This window comes from Myxine glutinosa, chromosome 7, assembly GCF_964187855.1.
Source record: "Myxine glutinosa chromosome 7, kmMyxGlut1.1, whole genome shotgun sequence".
In the NCBI taxonomy this organism is placed as follows: domain Eukaryota; kingdom Metazoa; phylum Chordata; class Myxini; order Myxiniformes; family Myxinidae; genus Myxine; species Myxine glutinosa.
This window is the reverse complement of record NC_136267.1, coordinates 113212965-113239914: the sequence shown is the minus strand read 5'-3', so window position 1 is coordinate 113239914 and position 26950 is coordinate 113212965. Positions and strand designations below refer to the sequence as shown.

The 26950-nt window shown below is 44.7% G+C and overlaps 1 protein-coding gene across 1 annotated transcript in view; it reads right to left on the bottom strand.

The window, feature by feature from the left end:
• Positions 1 to 2817: 2817 nt before the first annotated feature.
• The window catches only part of LOC137430822 (uncharacterized), a 73490-nt gene continuing 49357 nt past the window's right edge, over positions 2818 to 26950 (bottom strand). Inside the window, exons 11-13 of the mRNA XM_078782720.1 lie at positions 19902 to 20150; positions 6707 to 6943; positions 2818 to 3661 (exon numbers count right to left, since the gene is read on the bottom strand). Coding sequence (XP_078638846.1) covers positions 2994 to 3661; positions 6707 to 6943; positions 19902 to 20150 — 1154 coding nt within the window. The 3' untranslated portion in view covers positions 2818 to 2993. The remainder of the gene's footprint in view (positions 3662 to 6706; positions 6944 to 19901; positions 20151 to 26950) is intronic.

The following is a 26950-nucleotide window of genomic DNA, read 5'->3' as shown; positions in this document are numbered from 1 at the left end:
AGAGGGGTGTTAAGCCAGCTGTCCCATTTACTCGCATATTTGGAGGAGAGGGGTGTTAAGCCAGCTGTCCCATTTACTCGCATATTTGGAGGAGAGGGGTGTTAAGCCAGTTGTCCCATTTACTCGCATATTTGGAGGAGAGGGATGTTAAGCCAGTTGTCCCATTTACTCGCATATTTGGAGGAGAGGGATGTTAAGCCAGTTGTCCCATTTACTCGCATATTTGGAGGAGAGGGATGTTAAGCAGTTGTCCCATTTACTCGCATATTTGGAGGAGAGGGATGTTAAGCCAGCTGTCCCATTTACTCGCATATTTGGAGGAGAGGGATGTTAAGTTCTTCTTTCCTGGAAGTCCTTGCAGTGTCCTTGTGTTTTATACTCCCCCCCCCCATCCCCCCCCCTTTCCCACGCCTCTTCCCCCAAACCCTCTCCCTCCCATAGATCTCCCGATGTCCCTGCTCTCAAATGTTGTGTTTGTGCTTCCCCTTCGCTCCCCATCTTGTCTACCGCTACCCTTATTATATGTTTTGTGTCTGATTTTTTGTGTGATAAATGTTAGCTCTTTCACGAGCCTCGGTCCTGTATGCAACAACAACAACAACAAAAAATCATTGAGATTTTTTTGGGGAAATGACATTTTTATATAAATAAAACGGCAAAACAGCAGTAAAAAAAAGCATCAAAACAGCATTGGAAAGCATCAAAACAGCAGTAAAAAAAAGCATCAAAACAGGATTGGAAAGCATCAAAACAGGATTGGAAAGCATCAAAACAGCAGTGAAAAAGCATCAAAACAGCAGTGAAAAAGCATCAAAACAGCAGCAATGGTCTGTTCAATCACCGCAGCTAAATGTGTCGGAGTAATTAACTATTCTCCTTCGTGCCCTCCTTTGGTTGCCTGAATGGTGTCACTGCAGGACCTCCGGGTAAACAACATTACGGGTGAAGATTCCACTGTGGCCATCAATTTTTCCCTGTTGGCCATTCCTGACTACCTTTACCTTGACATCCTCAAATCGTTTAGCACGCGACAATGCAACGTACAATTGGCCTTGGCTGAAGACGGGCTCTGGTAAGTAAATCCCAACTTTGTGTAATGTTTGACCTTGACTCTTGTTTATTGAGCAAGAGAATGCCACACGAACTGGAAATTGACGGCGTTTGAGTACGAATGGTAGTGTTGTATCGGAAGGTGCAATACTAATCCTGGGTATAAATGTGCGTGTTCCTTTGTAACTGCCAGAAATTATTTCTCCATCTATTATGTTTGACAACAATCTTTTAACAACCAATCTTGCACCATTGCACAGTCCCTGTTTCGGATCAAAGTTACAGAGTAACATGATGACAGCACCATCTTTGAGACGAAGTTTGTGCAATGGCATTCCAGAAGGAGTTAATTGATTTAGGAATTCCATAGGATAATTTAGTGCCTCTTCAGGGTCATCACAGACAATGGAATCAGCGCTGAAGTACGTCTTTTCTTCCCCAGGAAATGCATCCAGTATCTCATCGTTGATCACAAATGTGGATTCATTCTTTGGACACAACACGGCTCGTTGTGCCAGCGCATCATAGTTTGAATGGATTTCGTTCAAATTACCGAAAACAGCCTCTGCTAAAGAAATGTTGTCTTCTACACAGATACGATCAGGCAGTCGTATTAAATCTGAGTCAGGAATTGTTTCCACAGTCCCATTTCCAACCGACAGTAACCATTTTGAGAATTCTTCGTCATCATTAGCACTCATGTATGTGTGTGTATATATGTGTGCGTGTGTATACATATGTGTGCGTGTGTGTGTATATATATGTGTGCGTGTGTTTATATGCATGCGTGTGTATATATATGTGTGTGTGTGTATATATATGTGTGTGTGCGTGTGTATGTGTGTGTGTGTGTGTGTGTGTGTGTGTGTGTGTGTGTGTGTGTGTGTGTGTGTGTGTGTGTGTGTGTGTGTGTGTGTGTGTGTGTGTGTGTGTGTGTGTGTACGTACGTACGTGTGTGTGTGTACGTACGTACGTGTGTGTGTGTACGTGTGTGTGTGTGTATATATGTGTGTGTGCGTGTGTATATATGTGTGTGTGTGTGTATATATGTGTGTGTGTGTGTATATATGTGTGCGTGTGTACGTGTGTTTGTGTGTGTGTGTGTATATATGTGTGTGTGTGTGTGTGTACGTGTGTGTGTGTGTGTGTGTGTGTGTGTGTGTGTGTGTGTGTGTGTGTGTGTGTGTGTGTGTGTGTGTGTGTGTGTGTGTGTGTGTATGTGTGTGTATATGTGTGTGTGTGTGTGTATATATGTGTGTGTGTGTGTGTATATATGTGTGTGTGTGTGTGTGTGTATATATGTGTGCGTGTGTATATATATGTGCGTACGTGTGTGTGTGTGTGTATGTACGTGTGTGTGTGTGTGTGTGTGTGTGTGTGTGTGTGTGTGTATATGTGTGTGTGTGTGTACGTGTGTGGTGTGTCTATGTGTGTGTGTGTATATATATATATGTGTGCGTGTGTGTGTATATATGTGTGCGTGTGTATGTACGTGTGTGTGTGTCTGTGTGTGTGTGTACGTGTGTCTGTGTGTGTGTGTACGTGTGTGTGTGTGTGTGTGTGTGTGTGTGTGTATATATATATATGTGTGTGTGTACGTGTGTGTGTGTGTCTATGTGTGTGTGTGTGTGTGTGTGTGTGTGTGTGTGGGTGAACGTATGTGTGTGTGTGAATGCATGTATGTGTGGGTATATATGTGTGTGGGGTGACCCCACAAGTTTGAGAATATTGCTCCAGGTGTGCTCCTATGTGCATGTTCTCTCCGTATTTGGAATGAGGCACTTTCTAACATTCTTTACAGATCGCAATTTTCCCAAGAAAGTCTCTGCAATCTCCAAACAATCTTTTGTTGAATGCAGTAAAACTTCATCTGAACAAGTGATGAATGCAGTGATGGAATTCTCTTCGAACCTCTCATTGGTAGTTTGCTGTATTTCAGACTTTTATTTGAAATCTTTTGTTTTACGACTTAGTGAGATTTTCTTTTTGGTGTTGAAATTTGGTGTTGAAAATTCCAGATGTGGGATTCTTTCGATGTAATTGGGATCAAGCTGAATATCTTGATGAGCTTTTTCAACTGCCTTTTGTAATTTCTCACCAGTAATCCTTAAATCCTTCACTTCACCATGCAAATGTATATTCAGTGAAGATAAATCAAAACTGATGATTCTTGAATTATCCATTAATGGTGCAATTTCTTCCCTTGCTCTGCTCCAAACCTCGGGATGACTGACAGCAAATGTTTTTTCACCAAATCTGCTCATAGTTTCTTCAAGTATTTTATGGACAGCATTCCTCCAGTGCTGGGAAAGGTTTAAAGAGGATATTGTTCCAATATTAAATCTTGGTATAACATCAATTGACGTGGGCGGGTAAAATAGCAATTGTGCAGAAATGCTCCCAAATTTTCTTTCAATGTATTCTGTGAAGACGGAGTTCTTCAACATCAACTTCAAGATGTTGTGGTCGATATGGCATGTCACTTTCTTTGGAAACTCCACATCTACAGTTCTACATCCACGAAGTACAATATTTTCTTCAATGTTGTATCGATACATCTGTAGAGTTGTCTGCTCAAGGCAATGTTTCTTCGCCAAAACTTGCTTTGCACCTGCAAGGTAAATACAAATGTTAGTGATAGTGATAAATATTGCAATACACACAGGTGGGGGATATAACTAATGCAAACATGTAAAAGCCTGCAAGGTCAAACCACCATAGACATATTTCCATGCACTGTGAAGAAAAATTGAACTTGCTATAATGCCTTTTAAAATGAATTTTGTCATTGACACCACTCGCACACCCACTCACTATGGAAGTGGCAGGAATGGTCATTCCTCTTTGGGGTAAATAGCTTGCAGTCGATCTATGGTCGGGTCTCAATAACTTTGGGTGCGTGTCCATTTACCAAGTTCCTTCTGGAGAGATCGCCAAGTGGTTTAAGCATTCGAACAAGCACTCCATTCGAAACCGTTAAGGAACGGCCGGCTTGGCAAGCGCAAGCTAGCTGCTTGGTAAATGAGCACAACCTGAGCTTTCTCCCTTTCATTTTCGTTTTAAACAGAAGGAGCAAGTTTCAAAAGTTCACTACGAAAAACGCCACGTTAGCGCCAGGAAGGGTCATGTTATTAACCCAACACTTATGGGGTACCCAGAGTACATGAGATCTTCACTCAGTTCTGGAGGTAAAACTTACCTCACACGTGTCGGGATTCCTCCAATTTCTTAATTTAGTGCTATAAAGAGCATTAGCGACTGTTTAAAAAGCTAATCATACGTGTTTGTGGTTCATAATATTCATGACTGTTCAATAATGTTCATTACTTCTGGTGGAGGCCATTGCTCCCACGAAAACGCCATAATAAGCTATTTATATACGTTGACTCACCAGAAAAACCCCTTGAGGGAAGCGGGACATTAGTAGTATTCATATTGTTTTGTAATAACATTAACAATATGCGATTATCATTAATTTTGTTATTAAAAGCGTCTTTGGAAAAACGTCACGATAAATCTTTTTCTTTGGAAAAACGCCACGATAAAGCTAACTTAATATGGCTATACACCTCAACACGCAACCCATTGACGGCAATGGCGGGGAAAACCTGCTCGGGGAAGAAAACCCCCTTGGGGAGGGGGGCAAATGAATGCGCTACAACCTTAATTATGTAACCCTTGGTCAATTTAAAATTTGCTGTCAGGATGATTTGGATCTTTTATAGTGCATAATCACTGCAGATGACTGACGATGAAATAGGAAGGATGAGATTCAAATGAGGAAACAATGATGGATTAAAATTCTAAATGGCTTTAAAATGTTATTTATTATAGATTCTAAATGTTATCCATTAAAAAGAGGATGGATAGTCTAACAATGCCGTCCGTAGCAGAGTTTGTTTCATACTTTAGTTGAAGAGGATAGGATGACCTGGGTGGGGATACCAGTTTGCAGTATGGGGATACAATAGTTAGCAGTATGGGGAGTTTGAATTTTTTTGACTTCAGACATCAACAACCGGTTCGTGAATGACTTGGTTAAAAAACGGTGAATGGCCAACGATGAACCGATAAAATCCACATTCCTGTGCCATCTTCAGTTGAACGTCAGGCATTGACAGCACGTTCTCTATATTTTCATTCCAAACAGCATCATTCATCATTCCAATCACAAATTAGCACTATAGTATTAATATATCAAAATAAAATGTTAAATGATGATATATATTGAGATATTATAAAACCAGCGAACCTTCATAATCTGTTCACTTCCAGATTCGGGAGCAAGATCTGTGTCGATTGCATTTCAAAATCATAATTGTATTGAGGAATTTCTGAAACCTACTACCAACCTTACAACACCAGCTGGGAACCCAAAACGTTCCACAGAAGGTTATTATATTTCCTTTTAGTAAAATATGCAACTGTAATGGTTACAAAATGCTTCCCCGTCATGTGACCAGATCCTCAGCTCTGATTGGTGTACCCTTCTGGGGACATACGGACAGACAAACACTGTTCTAGACGGTATTGCCTGTCATATGAATATGTGAGCGGGGGGCGTGGCATATGCGAAGGAGCGCGGGGGCTGGCAGACCGGGTGAGAGATACAAGGCCGAGTGACGTGGCTTGGTGTGCTGTTCATTAAAACTGGTCATCTCCTCAGTTGAGACTTGGATTCATCTTATTACATTGCCCAACGGGCTGAACGGTTGATGTTTTGTATCCCACTGATCGGCGAGATCTGCATCCGGACCTTAACCAAAATCTAATCAACTTGTTCTTGTCACCTAACCATCTCGTCCATCCACTCATTTTGTCCGAATCCGTCCATAACTTTTTGAAATATCATGCTATATATCGTTTTTGGACCTCGCTCTCAATGGCGAGAATCACTTTAAAAATTATAGTATTCGGATCTTCAACAAAATCGAATCAATTCGTCATTGGCAGACACCCAACCTGTCCACCAATTATCGTCTGAATCTGTCCATAATGTTTTGAGGTGTCGTGTTATACAGTATTATATCATTTTTGTGTCTTTCAATAGCGAAGAATCACTTCCCGATCCGAATCCAGATCTCGTATCCAGATCCGAATCTTCTCCAACATCAAACCAATTCGTCCTTGTCACACAGCTAACCAAGCTGTCCACCAAGGTTTGTCTGAATCCATCCATAATCTTTTGAGATATCCTGCTCATAGGCAAACAGACAGACACACAAACAGACAGAGGTGAAAACATAACCTCTGTCCACCTTTGGTGTAAGAAGGTAAACATAACCTCGTCCACCTTTTATAACCTCTGTAAACCTTCCGTGGTGGAGGTAATTATCATAAAAATAAAAATTACAGCTCTATGTAAAAAGGGATTTCGAATAATTAAAACGTAGTGCATGAGTGTCGTAATAAACTGAAAAAACAAACAAAGCTGAAATGGAAAAGTTTCGTATGGAAGATTTTTGTGTGCAACTTGCAGTTCTTGAGAGCAAAAGGAATAAATCCAAGAAGATGATTCGAAAAATTAAGAGCACGACACTTGTTTCCTTCATTGAGGAAGGAAAATGTTTCTTTCATTGAGTTTCGTGGAAGGTTTCAGTTCACATTTGAACATCTCATAACAAAATATTAATAACATTTTGAGATTTAAATTTACCTTCAGAGCTGTCAAATTGCAGATATGCCATTTGATTGTCCTTTGTCATTAAGATGTTGTTGATATCTCCACCACAGATTTCTGCTTCTCTTTGGAAATATTGATGTAGAGCTGCCATGGTGATGCTGCTTGGAAGTCCTTCTACAAACAACCACTTTGTCATTTGCATTGGAGTCGCCAATATATCTCGATTATGGAGCTTTCTACTTGAGCAGGCCTTTTGAAAACCTTTCCATGCTGGGAAAACAAGTGCAGGCATGGATAAACACAACACCAATTCTTTATCAGTTTGCCAATCATCTTCATAGTAAATAATACCAAAATAAATAATTTGGTGTCTCCATAATCCAAATCGTCAGACATGGTCAAAATCGTCAGACAGCCTGTCTGTCTTTTTGAGGATTTTTGACCGCGATACAATTGGTCGATAATTATCCAATCTCAACCAAACTTGACAGGAGGACGAAGTGTCATACTCACACATTGAACAAAGTTGCCATGGATACATCAAAGTGTCCATTTCATTAAGATTTAAGTTGACAATCTTAATCAAAGCTCGGTTTAATCGTATGAAAATTAATAATTTTTCAGATGAAAATTGATGATTTTAGACGTTTGACCGAGAGTTGATCTTTGACATTTTGGCCTCAAAAATAGTTACTTTCCCCATTCAGTGGGGCACTATGCAATTGCTGTTTAATTCCAAGTTAAAAGGATGAAAATTGACAATTTTTCAGACAAAAATGTATGATTTTAGAAGTTCAACCATAAGTTGACCTTTGACCTTTTGACCTCAAAAATAATTGGTTTCCCAATTCAGTGAATCAATATGCAAATGCTGTTTCAAATTTTTGAAGTCCATCGGATGAAAAATAACGATTTTAGAAATTTGATCTCAAGATGACCTTTGACCTAAAATCAGTTGGCTTCTCAGTTGTGACTACCTCTACAGCTTAGTAGTTTTTCATGATTATAGGTTTACAATTGTGACTTGAAGGTGAGTGACAAACAAGCAAGCAGACAGATTGACAGACAAACAAAAACAAGCAAACAATACTTGAAAAAATCCAATATACTTGAAAAATCTTCGAATTTTTAAATATATATTTTGTATACAGAGTCAAGGCTCGTGTAAGAGCTAACGCATTACACACGAAAACATGAACGGACCCATAACACATACAATAAACGAGAAAGAGCAATCAGAGATTGCAGACCCTCGCCAGGACATGTTTTCAGTGGTTTTTAAGGCTGTGTTAAAACAAATATGGCGGCCTAACCACGTGACCAATGACATCATCATTATATTTTTTCTCCACCAATTTATCGCGAGATGATGCTCAAGAAATTTCATCTTGATTGGATGAAGTTTTGTACTTGTCGAATTATGACGTCATAATGGAAACCTATGACATCATCATTAACATATGCTATTCCACATGGAGAGTTATTTGCAATGAGCCATGTCTCAATTTTTACTTCCGCCACCAAAGGTAGATGGAGGTTATGTTTTCACCCCTGTCTGTCTGTCTGTTTGTTACATGCTGGAAAAGATTCCGGCAAGTATGTTGATTGGTTTGTTTGTCTGTTTGTACGCAGCACTACGTCTACACCGTTGCACATAGAATCGCCAAACTTTACACACATATTTGTCTTGCCCTGGAATAGACTGTGCCCAATTTTAACTCTCTCCGCACAAGGCCTCCATTATGACGTCATAATTTGATAATTCGACAAGTACAAAACTTCATCCAATCAAGATGCAATTTCTTGAGCGACTTGACGGCATAAAGTGGTGGAGAAAGAAAAAAACATGATGACGTCATCGGTCACGTGGTTCGGCCGCCATCTTGGAAATCCCGAAAAACTTTGCACCTCTATGTCTCCGAAAGTGCTGAATAGACAAAATTGAGACATGGCTCTGTAAAGAACTCTCCATGGGTAATAAAACATGTTAATGATGATGTCATAGGTGCCTCCATTATGACGTCATAATTTGACAAGTACAAAACTTCATCCGATCAAGATGAAAGTTATTGAGCATCATCGAAGAATAAATTAGTTTAGAAAACAAATAATGATGACATCATCGGGTCACGTGGTTCGGCCGCCATATTTGGCCAAAATGGCTGATAAAAAAGTGCATTCCGGCAAGTCCTCGGTCTCTGACCGATTTTTCATCTGTTTGTCTGTCTGTTTGTTACTTGCAGGAAAAGATTCCGACAAGTATGTTGGTTGGTTGGTCAGTCTGTCTGTCTGTATGCAGTACTACGTCTACACCATTGCACATAGAATCGCCAATCTTTACACACATATTTGTCTTGCCCTGGAATAAATAGACTGTGCCCAATTTTTAACTCTCTCGGCCCAAGGCCTCCATTATGACATCATAATTCGACAAGTACAAAACTTCATCCAATCAAGATGCAATTTCTTGACAGCCATTTCGGCATAAACTGGTGGAGAAAAAAAAATGATGATGACGTCATCGGTCACGTGGTTCGGCCGCCATCTTGAAAAAAACGAAAAACTTTGCACTTCTATATCTCCGAAAGTGCTGAATAGAAAAAATTGAGACATGGCTCATTGCAAAGAACTCTCCATGGGGAATAAAATATGTTAATAATGTTGTCATAGGTGCCTCCATTATGATGTCATAATTTGACAAGTACAAAACTTCATCCGATCAAGATGCAATTTCTTGAGCATAATCTAGGAATTTGTTTAGAAAACAAATAATGATGACGTCATCGGTCACGTGGTTCGGCCGCCATGTTTGTCCAAAATGGCCGATTTTTAAAAAAGTACATTCCGGCAGGGTCCTCGGTCTCTTACCAATTTTTCATCTGCAGAAGTAGCATGTCCAGAGTAGAATGACCTGGTCTGAATCCAAATTGATGACCCGAGATCAAGCCATTGGAGAAGAGGAAGGATTTGATATGCGAAGCGATGATGGATTCCATGACCTCACTGATTATTGGGAGCAGACTGATTGGTCTATAGTTGCAAGGATCTGTTTTTGCACATTTTTTGTGTAAAGCAGTAATGTTGGCTGATTTCCAAGCTGATAGCAGATGACCTTGAGCAAAAGAGAGGGTGAAGAGAACAGAGAGAAGGTGTGATAGAGCAGAAGAGCAGGATTTTAGGACCCGTTGTCTGATGCTGTCTGGTCTAGTTGCAGAATCGGAGTCGAGGTTTGACAGAAACTTCTCCACATTGTCAGTTGAGAAGGACACAAATTCCAGGAGCAGATGCGTACGACTGGATAAGGTGGGTACAGAGAGAGAGATGGGTTTAGGGACACAAGTTTTTGAGGCAAACACAAAGTTGAAGCATTCAGCTTTTTCACGTGCAGTGTCAGCTGTGTAGCCGTTTGAGGTAAGGGAGGGGATGGAGGGGGAACAAACACCAGAAACAGATTTGACCAGACGCCACCAGAGTTTTGGAAGAATTCCCATGATGAGTTGATGTCGGAGGCAGTAGAGATGTGTGACCAGTTCAAATGATTGATGGCTGCTTGAAGACCATGGCAGTCGGCCTGAGTGAAATGCCAGACTCGTCGTCGCTGAGGAGGCTCTCTGAGAATGGCCAGAGAGATGCCCACTTTAACAAGCAAATGATCAGATGAACCAATTGGAGCAGATGACAAACAGCAGACATTTGCAGGGAAGTTTGTCATAACCAAGTCTATAAGAGAAGAAGCTCTGTTCAATGAGATCCAGTTTGGGAAATTGACAGATTGTGTTAGTCCCATTGAGTCACAGAAGTCCTTTGCTGAGGTGCCATGGCTGGTGCGAGAGGTACGCACACCCAGCCAGCTGGCATGATGACAATTGAAATCGCCACATATGAGGAAGAGAGATTTGGTATGAGTGGACAGAAGTTGGTCCATGTTGTCAGACAGTGAGATATAAATGGAGTCATCACTGTTTGTTGGTCGGTACAACACAGAAATGAACTAAAGGTGGGAGTGGAGGGGAAGCCACAGCCAGAGGTAGTCCTGGGGGTGTGGTAGAGAGAGGGCAGTGCAATGAGAGTGAGGAAGAGAGTTTTTGTTAAAGATAGCAACCCCGCCACCAGGAGGAGGCTCAGGTCTATCATACTGGAAGACGGAGTAACAAGGTAGAGATATTAAGGAATCAGACACATCTTGAAGGAGGAAAGTTTCTGTTGAGCAGATTAAGTCTGGTTTGTCAGAAGCAACCTGTAAGGAGAGATCAATTAGGTTTGAAAGAAGGCCCCGGTTGTTTGAGGTCCATACCGTGAAGGAAGAGGGAGGGGGAACATCGGATACAGGACAGGGGAGGGCAGGGGAGGGGCAGGGTAAGATGAGGAAGAGGAAGAGGTAGGGAGAGCTGTTGATAGTGTGTTGGAGATTACAGAAGAGTTAGGAGAAAGGGGAGGATGAGGCACACAAAAGGTTTGATGGTGATGGGATGAGGTGCAGTGATTTTTTTTTTTTAAGGGTGGGGGGCATAACAAGGAAGAGGGTTGGAGGAGGTGGAGGTATGAGTTAGAAGTGGGAAGGAGGCAGATTTGAGGAGGAGGGGTGAGAGGGGAGAATTGGAGACAAATGGAGGGTGAGGAGACTTGAAGAGGATGGGTGAGGGGGACTTTTGAAGGGGAGGGGTGAGGGGGTGTTTTGAAGGAAAGGGGTGAGAGGAAGTTTTGAAGGAGAGGGGTAAAGGGGGAGTCTTGGAGTGTAAGGGCGAGGGGGGAGTTTAGGAGGAGAGGGGTGGGGGGGGGGGAGTTTGGGAGAGGAGGGGTGAGTTGGGATTTTAGAAAGTGTTGGACGATTAATGGAAAACAAACATTTATTGCAAAATGAGTTTCTTGTGATATCAAATCACATGAGCAAAATGAGTTTCTTATTGCAAAGTCAGAGATCCCTTTGAAAACGTTAGAGGAGGGGTGGAATGAAGGTGAGTTTAGAGAACTAGCATTGGTACCAGCCCTGCGGGCAGGGCTTCAATTGGGAGGCCCAAATGAAAAGGCAAAATATCAGAAATTGAAGGCATTTTTATTTTATTTTAAACGATTTATATAAACATCCGTTAAATCAAATCACACGCAAATCATCAAAATCTAAACAGTATTTGTAGACAAATCGTTTGGGCAATGGGCTCTCCAATATTCCATGTGTCCACGGTTTGAATTACGTAACGTAACGTTTGTGATGATGTTTGCGTTCACGGTAGTGTTTGATGTGACGGTATGAACGTAATTTTGTAATGCTTTTCGTTTTTATTTTCGTAATCGTTGAATGAACGTTTAATGTTTAATGAACGTTTAATGAGCGTAAGAATAATGTTTAATGATCATTAAATGAATGAATGAATGTAATGAATAATGCCATGGCGTCGCGTTTGCAGCAGTGACAATATAAAAATGTTTTCCAAAAACTTCAAAGAGAGAAAAGGAACTTTTATCAGCAATGTCGTCTATCCTGAAGTTCAAAGCTGAAGAAGAGGTACAAAATCATTCCATTTTTTTTCCGAAAGAAAAGCGTACAGTTGATATCACGATTTGAAACACCATGGAATAATATTTACTGATATGAACAGTGATGTGGTTTTTTTGAAATTGAAATTTAAAAAAATACTGTTTAGATTTTGATGATTTGCGTGTGATATTTCACGGATGTTTATATAAATCACGCCCCCCCCCCAATTTAAGCCCCGCCCTTAGGGCGGGTACCGTTGCTAGTTATATATAATGGCGATACAACAATTTTTACCACTTTGCTTTGAAGAACGGGAATGAAGGAGGAGGAGCGTGTTAATATGTCTGGTTGAAGGCTTTGGGTGGTGAGGGGGCTTGAAGCCAGATTTTAATCTCACAGCCGCCATGTTGGTGCTCACCGTCACTGCGATGCGAAGCAAAAGATGCCTCAGAGCTGTCGCATTCACAATCGCTATGTCGTATGTACTCCCGATACGTGTTTCCTTCATTGTAAAAACTACCATGTCAACAGTTAAAAGGACTTTGAGCCGATAGGTATTACGGCCTCGGCAAGATCGATGGAGACAGCGATCTGTTAGCTTATCCGATTCGATTCGATTTGGTTGTTGGAGTCTGATCGGTGCAGCTGTGCAGCGACCGGTGCAGCCGTTTATGCGGCACCCGGGAAAATAACGTTATACGGGAGTCTAAACCTGAAAATGCTGGAGGCAAAGCTGAAATTGGAAAAACAATATAGCCTATTTTACTCCAGGAGATCCCAGGATTACCCACCCAAAATATTGTTGTGATCGGTTCAGCCATTTATGCGGTACCTTCGAATGGACAGACAGATGGACGGACAGACAGACGGAGGGACATTTGGTGAATTGTAGTAAGATGTCGAAAGGAAGAACTGTAAGAGATTGAATTTTTTTTTTTGAAATGGAGTGATTTGATGAGCAAATTGAAGACAGCCTTTTAAAGAGGAAGAAGAAAAGCGTGTTATAATATACAACAGAATGCAACACTGCAGGGGAAAGTTTAAACATTTTAAAACAAAACCGTGAAAACTATCTGGGAAAATTCCCTGAGGTCAGGGCGAAGGGGGATGAAGGATTCCAGAACAGGTTCAGAAGGAGGAACAGAAGAATACAAGATTGACAGCCAGGTGAGCAGAGAACGAAGGAATAGGGAGGTGTATAAGCAATTGTATTAGTACGGGAGGAGGAGCCAACTTTTTAAATTATTTGTACATATTGTTATGGATTCGTCACTTCCGTTGTGGTGGCTTGCATCCACTGTAAATATTTCCGATTCCATGTATTATTATTGTTGTCATTTAAAGGGCAAAGATATTTCTAGTTTCAAAAGTTAAAAGTTAATGTTAAAAGAAACAGGAAACCGGATCGGGAACCGGATGAAAAACCGGAAGAAGACGAGGAGAAAGGAGGCATAGCGAGTGAAGTCGGAGAAGAAGCGAGTCGTTTCTTTGTCCTGAGCGAATGTTGTCGAGCAAGAGTCACGAGTGAACTTTGGGTTTCCTGGAAAGGGATTTCTTTTTTTTTTTTCTTTTTTTTTTTTTTGTATACAAGATCGAGGCTCTTGAAAGAGCGAACATTAATCACACAGAAAGACAAACCGACACATAAAACATATAACATCGGGAGCGGTAGACAAGATGGGGAGAGAGGGGGAAGGACACAAACACAACATTTGAGAGCAGGGACCGAGAGACATGGAGACATCGAGAGATCTGAGAGAGGGCGAGGGCTTTGGGGGGGGGGCATGGGAAGGGGGCGGTGGGAGAGGTATAAAACATATGGACACTGCCAGGACTTCCAGGAAAGAAGTTGAAATTTCAAACAAGGTGGATCTGGGGTGAATTAGCGGGGGTAGAAAAGATCAAGGTTTTGGATGGGGGAAGATAAGAGATGGTGGTGAACAGCTGTTTTAAAGACCTGGAGGGAGGAGTGGGATTGAAGGGAGTGAGGGAGTTTGTTCCAGAGGCGGGAGAAAAGAGGAATGAAAGAGTGAAGGTGAGCAGAGAGCCGAGATTTCGGCAGTTTAACCATCAGAGGGTTGCTGGCAGATCTTGTGCGACCTGTAGGAATATTTGGGGGACAGAGCACAGAGAGAGCTGGGGGTGCAAGGCTGGAGAGGAGTCGGTAGAAGACAGAAAGACCACCCACCTGCCTGCGGTGAGTGAGTGAATGGCCCTCAGAGATAGCTTCATCGCGGGAGATTCCAATAATTCTGAAAGCTTTGGTTTCAACAGCGTGAAGCCGAGCTAGGTGTGAGGCAGGAGCACCGGCCCATAGGGGAGAACAGTATTCCATTGAGCTGCGGATGAAAGCCTTGTATGTGGTGAGGAGCTCAGGTGTGCCGAGGAAGGACTTCGCACGACGGAGGATGCCCAGTCGGCGACTGGCTTTGGAGGCCAGCTTGGAAATGTGGTTTTCCCAAGAAAGATCATGGCAGATAGTGAGACCCAAAATCTTGAGCGACAGAACTTCTTGGAGAGGATTGTTGAGAAAGTAGATGGGAGGGTTGTCCAGTCGATCTTTTACGGAGAGACATAGTAAGAGTGTGAGATTTGTCAGGATTGAAAGACATGTTCCACTTGCTTGACCAGTCTGTGATTTTGTCCAGGTCTTCAGAGAGTTAGGAGGCAGCAGACTGCCGATCTGAGGGAAGAGGAATGGAGCGGCAGAGAGTGGAGTCATCAGCAAAGAGATAGAGAGGATTTTCGAGAGAGTCAGAGAGATCATTGATGAAGACCAGAAAAAGCACGGGGCCCAGAACACTGCCTTGGGGAACTCCAGCCTGAACAGGAAGAGGAGATGAGAGAAACCCATTCAGGGCCACACGTTGACGACGACTAGAGAGGAAGTCCGCCAGCCATGCGTGGAGATTTCCATGGATACCAAAGGAGGAGAGTTTGGTGAGCAGAGCGGGGTGCCAGACCGTGTCGAAGGCACGTGATATGTCGAGGGAGACAGCTCTAATTTCCTGTTTGGCATTGAGGACCTCCATCCATTGTTGAGACAGCAGAAGCAGCATGTCCAGAGTAGAGTGACCTGGTCTGAAACCAAATTGATGATCAGAGATCAAGCCATTGGAGAAGAGGAAAGATTTCATATCCGAAGCAATGATGGATTCCATGACTTTGCTGATAATTGGGAGAAGGCTGATTGGTCTGTAGTTGCTAGGATCTGTTTTTGCACCTTTTTTGTGCAAAGCGGTGATGTTGGCTGATTTCCAAGCAGATGGCAGTTGACCTTGAGCAAAAGAGAGGGTGAAGAGAACAGAGAGAGGGTGAGATAGAGCAGCAGAGCAGGATTTTAGGACCCGTGGGCTGATGCCGTCGGGTCCAGTTGCAGAATCAGAGTCGAGGGTTGACAGAAACTTTTCCACCTTGTCAGGAGGAAAGGACACGGAGTCCAGGAGCAGCAGGGTACGACTGGGTATGGTGGGTACAGAGAGGGATGGGTTTGGGACACAAGATTTAGAGGCAAACACAGAGTTGAGGCATTCAGCTTTTTCACGTGCGGAGTCAGCTGTGTAGCCGTTTGAGGTAAGGGAGGGGACGGAGGGGGAACAAACACCAGAAACGGATTTGACCAGACGCCACCAGGATTTGGAAGAGGGAGACAGATAAGAGAGTTCGGTCTTGAGAACGGAGATATATTGTTTCCTGGCTCTCCTGAGGGTGGACACACACTTGTTTCGGGCTTTGTGAAAGGAAATGAGATTTCCTTCCGTTGGATTTGCTTTCCAGGAGACGAAGGCAAGTTGTTTCTGGGCAACAGCCTCACCACAAGATTCCGTGTACCATGGACGGGAGGAAGGGTATGACAACTGAAGACGAGATGGGATAAATCTGTGCATGAGAGAGAGAGCAATTTACTTTGGAAGAATTCCCAGGATGAGTTGATGTCAGAGGTGGTAGAGATGGGAGACCAGTCCAGATGATTGATGGCTGCTTGAAGACCGTGCCAGTTGGCCTGAGTGAAATGCCAGACTCGTCGACGCTGAGCAGGCTCCCTGAGGATGGTCAGAGAGATGTCCACTTTAACAAGGACATGATCAGATGATCCGATCGGAGCAGAAGAAGAGCAGCAGACATTTTCAGGGAAGTTAGTCATAACCAAGTCCAGAAGAGAAGATGTTCCGTTGACTGAGATCCGGGTCGGGAAATTGACAGATTGTGTCAGTCCCAGTGAGTCACAGAAGTCCTTTGCTGAGGAGCCATGGCTGGTGAGAGAGGTACCCACACCCAGCCAACTGGCATGATGACAGTTGAAATCACCACATATGAGGAAGAGAGAGTTGGGATGAGTAGATAGAAGTTGGTCCATATCATCAGACAGCGAGATGTAGATGGAGTCATCACTGTTTGGTGGACGGTACAACACACATATGAACAAGAGGTGGGAGCGAAGGGGAAGCCGTAGCCAGAGGTATTCCTGGGGGTGAGGTGGAGAGAGTGCAGTGCAGGGCGAGTGAGGAAGAGAGTTTTTGATAAAGATAGCAACCCCGCCTCCAGGACGAGGCTCAGGTCTATCATACCGGAGGAGGGAGTAGCCCGGGAGAGATACTATGGAATCAGAGACATCATAAAGGAGGAAAGTGTCTGTTAAGCAGATCACGTCTGGTTTGACAGAAGCAACCTGTATGGAGAGATCAGTTAAGTTTGAACGAAGGCCCCGGATGTTTGAGGTCCATACCGTTAATGAAGAGGAAGGGGGAGCATCAGATACAGAACAGGGGGGAGGAGGGGTAGGGTAAGATGTGGAAGAGGTGGAAGAGGTAGGGAGAGCTGTTGAAGGTGTGTCAGAGATTTCAGAATAGCTCGGAGAAAGGGAAGGATGGGGCGGACAAAAGGTTTGATGGTGATTGGGTGAGCCACAATGAGGTGTTATTTGAGGAGGGGGAAGAGCGAGGCAGAAGGTTGGGGGAGATGGAGGTGAGAGTTTGAAGGGAGAAGAAGCGGGGAGGACGCTTTGAGGAGGGGGAGTGAGAGGGGGGAAATTGAGAAGCAATGAGGGTGGGGAGATTTGAAGGGGAGGGGTGAGGGGGGAGTTTGGGAGGGAAGGGACAAGGGGAGGGATTTGAAAGGGATGGGATATGGGGGAGATTTGGAGGGGAGGGGTGAGGCAGGAGTCTAGGAGGGGAGGGGCGAGGGGGCGTCTTGGCTGGGAGGGGTGAGGGGGTAGTTTAGGAGGGAGGGGGCAAGGGGGGAGATTTGAAAGGGATGGGTGATGGGGAAGATTTGGAGGGGAGGGGTGATGGGGAAGATTTGGAGGAGAGGGGTTATGGGGAAGATTTGGAGGGGAGGGGTGAGATTGGATTTTTGAAAGTGTAAGATTTATGGGAAACGAACATTTATTGCAAAATGAGTTTCTTGTGACCTTCGAGTTAAAAATACGTTTAAGGACGCTGGATGGAGGATGGAGTGCAGGAGAGTTTAGGGAATGTAGAAAAAAGGCACTATAGGAGATGGATATTTTTTTTGGGATGAATTGATTTGGTGAGCAAGTCGAAAGCAGCCTTTTAAAGAAGAAGAAGAAAAAGGTGTTATAAAATATGACGGAATACATAACTTGAGGGGAAAGTGTAAACATTGAAGGTTAATGAGTGAAAACTATCTGGGGAAATGGGGGAGAAACACGTGGTCGAAGAACGAACGAACGAATAAGAATGAATAAAGGAATGAGAACAGAGAAGGAAATGTTTTTTTTTTTTTTTGTTTGTTTTTTTTTTGAGTTGAGATTTACACAAGGAAGTAGGCTATGGGTGAAAATACTGGGAATACAGAGAACGAAAGTTATTGGATCACAAACGACGGACCACTGAGAGAAAAACAAAGCCTCAAGGTTGTACAGTGCACACTGTACAAGGCCTCAAGACACGACACGAATTAACACGATTTTCAATACAGGTATGAAAGATTTGCACCGAAAAATCTTCGTCGGGACACAATATACGTACAACACCATAAATAAATACAGTTTTAACGAAAATACAAATGGGAACAATCACTTAACTTCGATTTCAAATCGTTCGCGACGCGGCAAAGGCCTTGCTCGCGACACGGCAAACAGACGATCAATTTATGAAAGATAAACACCGAGAAACAACCAAAGTTGCACACAATAACTTCACACACCGAAAGATAAATACAGTTTCGACAAAATACAATTGTGAACAGACTTAACTTCGAAAAACGTGGAGACCGTGTGGAGCTTCGAAAATCCCTCCCACCGTCCACCGGAGCCTCCCACCGGATTCCTGCGATAGGGTTGTTATCGCTGTACTGATCAACCTGCGTGTCAGGTTTGGCGTTGGATTCCGAGGAATCATCGTTGTGTCATTACGTCTCAAGTACGAGCCGTCGGCCATTTTGACTCGCGCGCTTTGCTCATTGCGAAAGGTCTTTGCTTCGCGTCAGCCATTTTCACCATTCAGATGTCTATTTGGGATGTGTGTGTGCAACGCGGATTTTGAAGACAAACCTGAGGTTCGCCGATTTGGAGCGGTAAAACATTCATTACCGAGGGTGTGAATTTCCCAGTCGCCTTGAGTGCGCCTTTTCGCAGCTGTTGGCCGCGTGACCCTTTTCTGCCGCTTTGGCCACGTGACGCTTTTCTGCCGCCTTGGCCGCGTACGCCTTTGTGCAGTTTTGGCGGCGTGACTGGGCCTGTCATCTGAACGGGATTCGGGTTTGGATTCGACATCTTTCTGACGATCGCTGGAGGGGATCAACTTGAGCTCGAAGACGGAAATATAGTGACATTGGGGAATGTTCTTTTTTCACTTACTTGGAGCACGGTGAGTTACCTGATATTAGCTGATGGTACCATCATAAGATGTATGTTGATTGTACTTTTGATTGCTATCATTGATGTACTGTTATTCTTGTGTGATTTTTAATACAATATTTGTTTGTTAGTAACAATTGGTGTGGTTTCACCATTGATTTTTGACACAGAATAACACATTTTTCTGCCGTGACTCCTCGCGGGGCTCGGAGGTACACCGCGACCAGGGGGTCGGGGAGGAGCACGTAACAATATTTTTTTTTTTTTGAAGGTTAGGTGAAAGTGGAGGAAGAATGAGATAGGTTGAAGGAGTATGGTGAAAACTAGAATTGGAAAGGTATCGGCTGGAGAGGATTGAGACATGGAGGAAGGAGAGAAAACGGGCGAGGTGGGACAACAAATGGTCGCGGTCTGGGGAGAGAAGCCACGAGGAGAGAGGGAAATTATTATTAAGATTTTTTTTTTTTTTTTTTTGTATTAAGACTAAACAAAGGGTAAGATGTTCGGGGGGAAGTATGGCGGGAAAAGAAAAAGGAAATACAGTGAAAGAATGAACGTAAATAAACAACAAAAACCACAGAGGAGACAGGGAAGCTTCGAGGGACCAGGCCCCAAACGCAGCGTTTACAAAACGACTATTACACACAGGTATGCACGATTTACAAACCGAGATCTAACTATAAACACACAGGAGACACATACACATTAAAATAAACAGTAGATATTTGGCAAAAACACAAAGGGGAAAATATTTAACTATGATGACGTGGAGAGCTTGGAAGAACACGACCTCACCGGAGGAACCGGAAGTGGAAGTTCAAACATTTTCAAGTAATCAGGAAAAAGAACAGCAAAGCGTTTCAAAACAAACATCACATGCCAAGTCTGCTGCAAAGTTCATACAAAGTGTTGTGCTGTACAATATTTCTCACCAATAGGTTGAAGAAAAGTAATGATAGCTGCTTTCCCATTTTTCGCATAATCCACATTAAAGTCGAGGTGACTGCATCCACTGCTCTGTTCTATGAACGATGTGACCAATTTTAATGGTGTGTTTTCATCCAGACCTTCCAGCTTCACATGATAAGCATCAATGTCAAAGCTGGACCCATTCAGAGCCTCAATGTGAAGCTCCTTTCCATCAATCTTGTACTTGCCAGTTGCTAGAATTGTATTAACTTCTGAAACAAAGCAAAATAAAATGAGAAATAAAAGAAGAATATACAACACTATATGAACATTGAACAGTGTTCTAGCTTTTTATGGTTTAATGACTCATCAGGAACTCCAATAGTGGTTTTGAACTCAGGACCTTATGATATTGAGCCAGCCACCTTAACTGTTCAGCCAACACCAGGCGTATACTCCTAACCTCCAGGATATTTTGCAGTAGCACATGCTTCCTTCAGCAAAAAGGTGGTGGTTCGAGGGTTTACTCAGTCTGTGAGGTTGGTGGTTCGATTTCGATCCTGGACGAGTCATACCAAAGACTTTAACTCGAAAAGAGAATTTGACACAGACACGTTGAAAGATATGCCTTCACCAATGTTAGATGTAAACGTCAAGCCACTGTAACATTTGATCCCAAATAAAGGTTACATTAAAAAACAAAGGTGTTACATATATTCTCTCGTGTTCTCTCGTGTTTTAGCCTGTTCTTGCTTGTTCTCGCTTGTTCTCACTTGTTCCCTCTTGTTCTCACGTGTTATCTCTTGTTCTCACTTGTTATCTCTTGTTATCTCTTGTTCTCACTTGTTATCTCTTGTTCTCACTTGTTATCTCTTGTTCTCCCTTGTTCTCCCTTGTTCTCTCATGTTCTCTCATGTTCTCTCTTGTTGTCCCTTGTTCTCCCTTGTTCTCTCTTGTTGTCCCGTGTTCTCTCGTGGGCACTGCTATTACACTTCCCAAATGTCAGGAGTACCTCTGGCTACGACTTCCCCTCTTTTCCCAAATCATGCTTGTCTATGTGTTGTAACGTCCTTCCAACAGTGATGACTCCATCTTTATCTCTCTCTCAAATGACATGGACAAACTTTTAACCACTCATCCCAACTATCTCTTCCTCATATGTCGTGATTTCAATTGTCAACATGCCACTTGGCTTGGTGTTGGCACCTCTCTCACCTGCCATGACTCTTCAGCAAAGGACTATCGTGACTCCATGGGACTGACCTACATTTGAAATATTGTGCTATATATCGTTTTTGGCCCAATCAATGGTGAAGAATCACGTGAAAATATAAATCTCGCATCCGGATCCTCACCAACATGGAACCAATTGGTCCTTGTCACGCACCCAACCGACCCACCAAGTTTCATCTGAATCCATCCATAACTGTCCAATTGTGGATAACTGTTCCTTCAAAATAATGCTCGATAACAACTGCTTGCTTAGCAAGTGATCACATCTGAAGTTTTCATTACATGTTAAAATTGTCTTATTTGCGTATTGGGGGTAAAGACAAAAAGGTGCAGAGGTAGTGCACATACTTTTGAGTTGTCTATCCTACGTTGGTATTCCACCTGATTAGTTGGTGAACAATAAATATCCCATGATATCTGTGAATGAGTTATTGCTAAAATGGGAATTCCTGCAGTAACCTCCAGAGGGCATCTGTGGCAGAACCGCGGACACGAGAGAATGGTGTGCGCATATATGCGCAAACTCGGAGCTAACTGACTCGCGATTACACATGTATGCAACAAACAAATTAGTCACACGTGTTTCGCTGATGTTTTATCATTTACAATGAATGTGCAAAAGTTTTCAAAAACGCTATCAGGGGATATTATGCACATTATATACTTATGAGGTACAACGCTAAACTTATACAAAAAATATTTTAAATTTTCAAAAAATTAACACGAAAAATACAACGGACGGGCCTGTACCGAGCAACTTTGGTGTGAATAATGTGTAATCAGGAAAACTACCAAATACCCCCTCTCTCGCCCTCTTGTCTCCTGCACTCTTTATTATATTGTTGCGGTTTTGAGTTTTGTACAGTCATTATAATAAAGGTTAAAATTCCCCCTCATAGTTAGTCACACAAGCAACATGTAGCCTCGCGATAGTGTAGTTATCTCTTAGTATTTGTGAGCTTAGTCCTTTTCCTATGTTAGTTCTGCGTTGAGTAGTGTCAGGAGAATAGGTCCTACTTCTACTGACTATCCAGCCTCCCTAGCCTCATGCCCCTTTGCGCTGACTTTGGTTCATTTTGGGCGAATTAACATGAGGCAGGCCTAGGAGGGTCGGGGCGGAGCCGAATGAGGGCGGCAGAAGAGCTGACGGTAAGCACGAGCCGCCAATCAGGGCTCAGAGGTTGTGGCGGCAGCACTGCGTCACAGGGCGTGGTTGGAAGGTTCGAGAGGGTTCAAGAAGGTTCGGGGCGTATCTATATAACCCATCGCGCATAGCCCCCAGGAGGACTCGCGCGAGAAGGACTAGTGCGGGAGGACTGGTTGAACAAAGGACTAGCGCGGGAGGACTCGTTGAACAGAGGACTGAGCATCAGAGGACTCGCGCGCACTGACCAACCAGGAGGAATCATTGACGAGCAGGAGTTGAGAGCGTCAAATAACGTTGAGAGATACGCGGGTGAAGAAAGACGCGCATGAACCAGAATATGCGCGGTTATAAAGTAACGCTCAGTTGAGCTGGAGGCTGAGCCGCGTACAGTGCATTAAGTCACACGAGTGATAACGGCTATGTAACCGCCGGCCGCGCTGAGAGACGCGTATTTGCCGTTCTACCTCATTGGCTGCTTTGTGCGGGAGACGCGCTACAAGGTTCCTTCCACCGCCTGCTGCCATCTTCGCGGGACGTGCTGGGACCGTGGAGAGCCAGACGGGGCCGTTCCTGGACAACCACGTCGACGCGTTTGGCTGGAACATCAACCCATCTGCAATTCCCTGTGTGAGTGTGACGGGCCCGAGTCTGGGAAATAAGATAAGACTGACTAAGTGCTGCTCTGTGTTTCTGCGTCCCGATCATTGTACATACGTGTGGGAATAATAATTAAACCCGTGTTCTTCCTTTTTCATTCAATCGTCCTCGTGATTTCCTCATTGACTAAGCATGGTACGAATAAAACCGCTCGAATCGGGTTCCACTAATAAGACTGCACGGACCACGTGGTACTCAATCCGCTCGGCGTACCCAAATCACACGTGGCTCGTGCGAGGCTTGCTTCCTCGCTTCCGTGGCGGCGCAGGGATTTAGGTACGAGCGAGACTTGGTCCTGAAACCCTACCTTGCGTTTTGCCCGGAAGAGGCGTTTCAAGTCTCGGTTCCATCAAGCCCAGAAAGGTCAAGGGGATTAATCCCCCCTTGGTAAGGGGAAGAAGGGCGGTGGAGAACCGTAACATTTGGTAGTCAGGAGTGGGGATTTGGAACCCGGGACAAAATTTTTGGACAAAATTTTGGACACCAAATTTACATATTGGCCATAACAATTGGTGTCCGGGAGTGGGATTTGGAACCCTAACCAAATTTTTTTGGACGAATTGGCTCCAAATTACGAGCGACCGAAATTTAGTTTTTAAAATTCAAAATTTTAAATTCGTACCATGGCTAGTCAAGACAGTCGAATGCCGGTGGGGGTAGATGATGAGGAGGAATTAATGACCCAGGACCCACGGGAAGAATTGGTAGAAGAAGAGGAAATTGATGAGGGGCCGGCAGCAGGGGCAGAAAATGGCAGCACCTCGCACGTGGCGGCGAGAGCCGAGCCCGCGATGCTGAGGTACATGCAACTATTCCTGGCTCAAATAAAAGAAATGAGGGACAAAGCAAGGTGTAACAAGAGCGAACTGAATGCGAAAATGGACGCCCTAAAGAATGACATAAATAAAATGAATGAAAAAGTGGACACCCGAGGGAAGACATTGGAGAAAATGAGGGTGGCATCGGAGAAAGAAATGAAAAAATTGGGGGAGGACATTGGGCGCAGGTTTGGCGAGGAGGTCGCCCTGGTACGCGACGAGGTGACGCAATGTGAGGAACGCGTGGAGAGCGAGCATGGGCAGAGCGCAGCTAAGTGGACCGAGGGTATAGAAATCGCGACTCGGGGTGTAAAAGAATCGACGGTCGCTGAATTGGATAGGGAAAATTCATGCGCGCCGGCGGTCGTCGAAGAAATGATTATAGTTGAAATTGGGGCCAAATAGTAGGCAGAGATAGAATCAGGGAATGAAGCGCGGGAGGAAGAAATGGAATGTACACAAAGTTTGCATTTACATCGTGATGTCGGGCTTGCTAACCAAATGGAGAGTTTGCAGGTGCTGCCAGAGAAGAAGGTCCCCAAGATGAGTTGTAAAAATGGCGCGAAAAGGGTTTTGGCGCGCTTGGGATCGAGACGAAACCCGGGCGGTCGTGGAAGGTCCATTGTGCGGTGTACGAGGGCGACTGGTGCGTGTATGAGGGAAAAGTGTGCACCGGAGCACGAGTGTGTGCGAGATAAGTGTGCACCGGAGTGTATCGGAGAAGAGTGTGTTACAGAGTGTGCGAAGGAGTGCACACCCAAGAGTGGGGAAAAAGAGTGTGCGATGGCCGAAGAGAGTGAGAGAGAATGCACACCGAAGTATGAGCGAGATTGCACACCCGAGTGCGTGGAGAAAAAGTGTCCGAGGATTGGGTGTGCAACAGGAGAGTGCACACCCGTGGGTGTTACAGAGTGTGTAACAGGAAAGTGTGTAACGGAGTGTGCGGAAGGTACGAGTGCGCCTAGGTGTGCAGGTGCGAGTACGGTGTGCGAGGGAGAATGCACACCAGAGGCCATGGAAGGAGAGTGTGCTGTAACATAATGTATGGAGTGTATGGGGGCGCCTGGGTGTGCGAGTGTGGAGTGGGTTGCGAGTAGTGAGGACGCATCTCAAGCATCGACACAGACCGGGGTAGCGTTTAGTGCGACGGATAGCCGACGTGAGCCCTCGGTGAGTTGTGTGCAGCAGAGACCGGCGGGGATCGATGCCACGGCCGTGTCACAAGGACCGACGTGCACGATTCGTGCTGGCCCCCGCCCAGTATGGTTGGTGCTGCGCCGTGGCGGGAAAGGCGATCGGCGAGGTTCAAGGGGAGGTAGGAGAGTTCGGAGCCGCGCACCTTTGCGGGTGCGGTGCTCCGACCGTGGGCGGTTGGGCCATCATGCGTGGGACCGCGAGGCCCCGCGCAGAGATAGAGCTCTGAACCTCGGCCCGTCCATGCCTCCTCCCCTGTATCAAAAATGCCGGACGGACCCAACCTTCAGGAGACTAACCAACCGCATGGATCGCTCGGCCTTTCGAAGCCGAGCCGTGATGACAGCGTATTTCCGCATGAAGAGGCTCGAGTACAGTTGACGAATGGAGATAGTGTACCCTGCGTGGGGGAATGGTAGTTTACCATTCCTCATCCAGGCCCATGAGCATTCGATTAGGGGGATGGCAGTGTTAGGCACATGGGGGGCCAACAATGGTTACCTCCATGGGGCACCGAAGCTAGCCGAGGGAGGGCTAGGATAATTGATAGGGAATTAGATGACAGTAGAGACAAAAGATTTAAGTTGTGACATTTGTACGGTAGTGGGGACGTAGAGTGATTAGATGGATGATAATGACGAAGGGGGTGCTTAGTTTAAAGGGATGACAGGAGAGCACGGGTTTTAGGGGAAAAGCAGTTAGTTAGATGATGCTGTGTGCTTGGTGAGGAATTGTGTGTTGTAAAAAGAAATGGATTGTGTTTGAGGTGTGCGAGGAAAGTAGTGTGTGAGCACAAAAGGTGTGCGAGATAAAAGGTGTGTGAAGTAATTGGTGTGCGAATAAATGGTGTGGAATGCTTGGTGTGGAAATAAAAGGTGTGGAATGTATGGTGCGAAGGAGTGAATGGGGGGAGATGGACCCATTCACGAATGCCCGGGGGGGGGGCAGTGTAAAAGTCAGGTAGAGGGCTTCGGTAAATTGTTTGGATATTGACACCTGTGGTGCAGCTAGTGGCAAAGTAGTGCTTTGGAGGGTGCATGAGTCAGTGAAATGGCTGGGCGTGTGGTTTAATTGGTGCGTATGGTTATTGGGGCACTCTGCCACTGGTAGTTTCTCGGCCAGGTGAGGCCGCAGGTAGGCTCTGGGAGCTAGTCAGAGTAGTTGTGAGTTGTCCAGTGGGGCCCGAGGATCCAAGGGAAGGACCCGGGTTGCCCAATGCCAAGGAGGGCATCAGGGGGTAAGAGCCAGGGAGGGCCTTCCCCAGTTTAGGTAGTCGCAGGAGCAGGTAAGCTCGGGTGGCGACTTCAGTGGCGGAGGTGCGCAGGTAGTTGGACCTGCTAGTGGAGCCACACGACCCAGCCCCGAAATTGTGCAAGGGCACAGAATGAAAATTCAGTGGGAGTGAGACCCAAATTTGGATGGCACCAGGTGGGCAATGGGAATTCGGTTTTTAGAACCACAAAGTTTAAAGATGGCCGATTGGCAGGGTACAACCCCGCGTAGTGTAAATGAGTTAATGTAATTAGTGTAGTTAGGAAGAGAAATCCCCTTCGCGCCATCCACAGCCATGCACCGAGGAGGACGAAGCTCCGCACCAAGACCAAGTGAACGATTTGAGTAAGTGAGACGCATCATGACGTAACGGGACATTGTGTTTGTTCCATTCCTTCCTTCCTGGGAGGGATTGGGAGACGAATTTGGCATAGAGGGGGATATGGGAGACAAGACGTAGAGACGAATTTGTAAATACAAGAAGGGCTAGGGTAGTGTAAAGCCGACGATGGGGGGTACGGATGGTTAGGGACGAGCCTGCTCTGCTCGCTCTTCCGTGCCCCTCGTATTGCATTACCTTGTATTTCCGTGTGCTGTTGCGTCCTTTCCGCTTTGCTGGTCGTGCTTAGTCTCTCCCCCCACCCCAGGACCATTTTGGAGGTGGAACTGTGCAGCACCATCGACCTGTGCAGCATTCCTTGCTGCACTTTGCTACATCTGTGCAGCACCCCCGCTGCACTTTGCTACATCT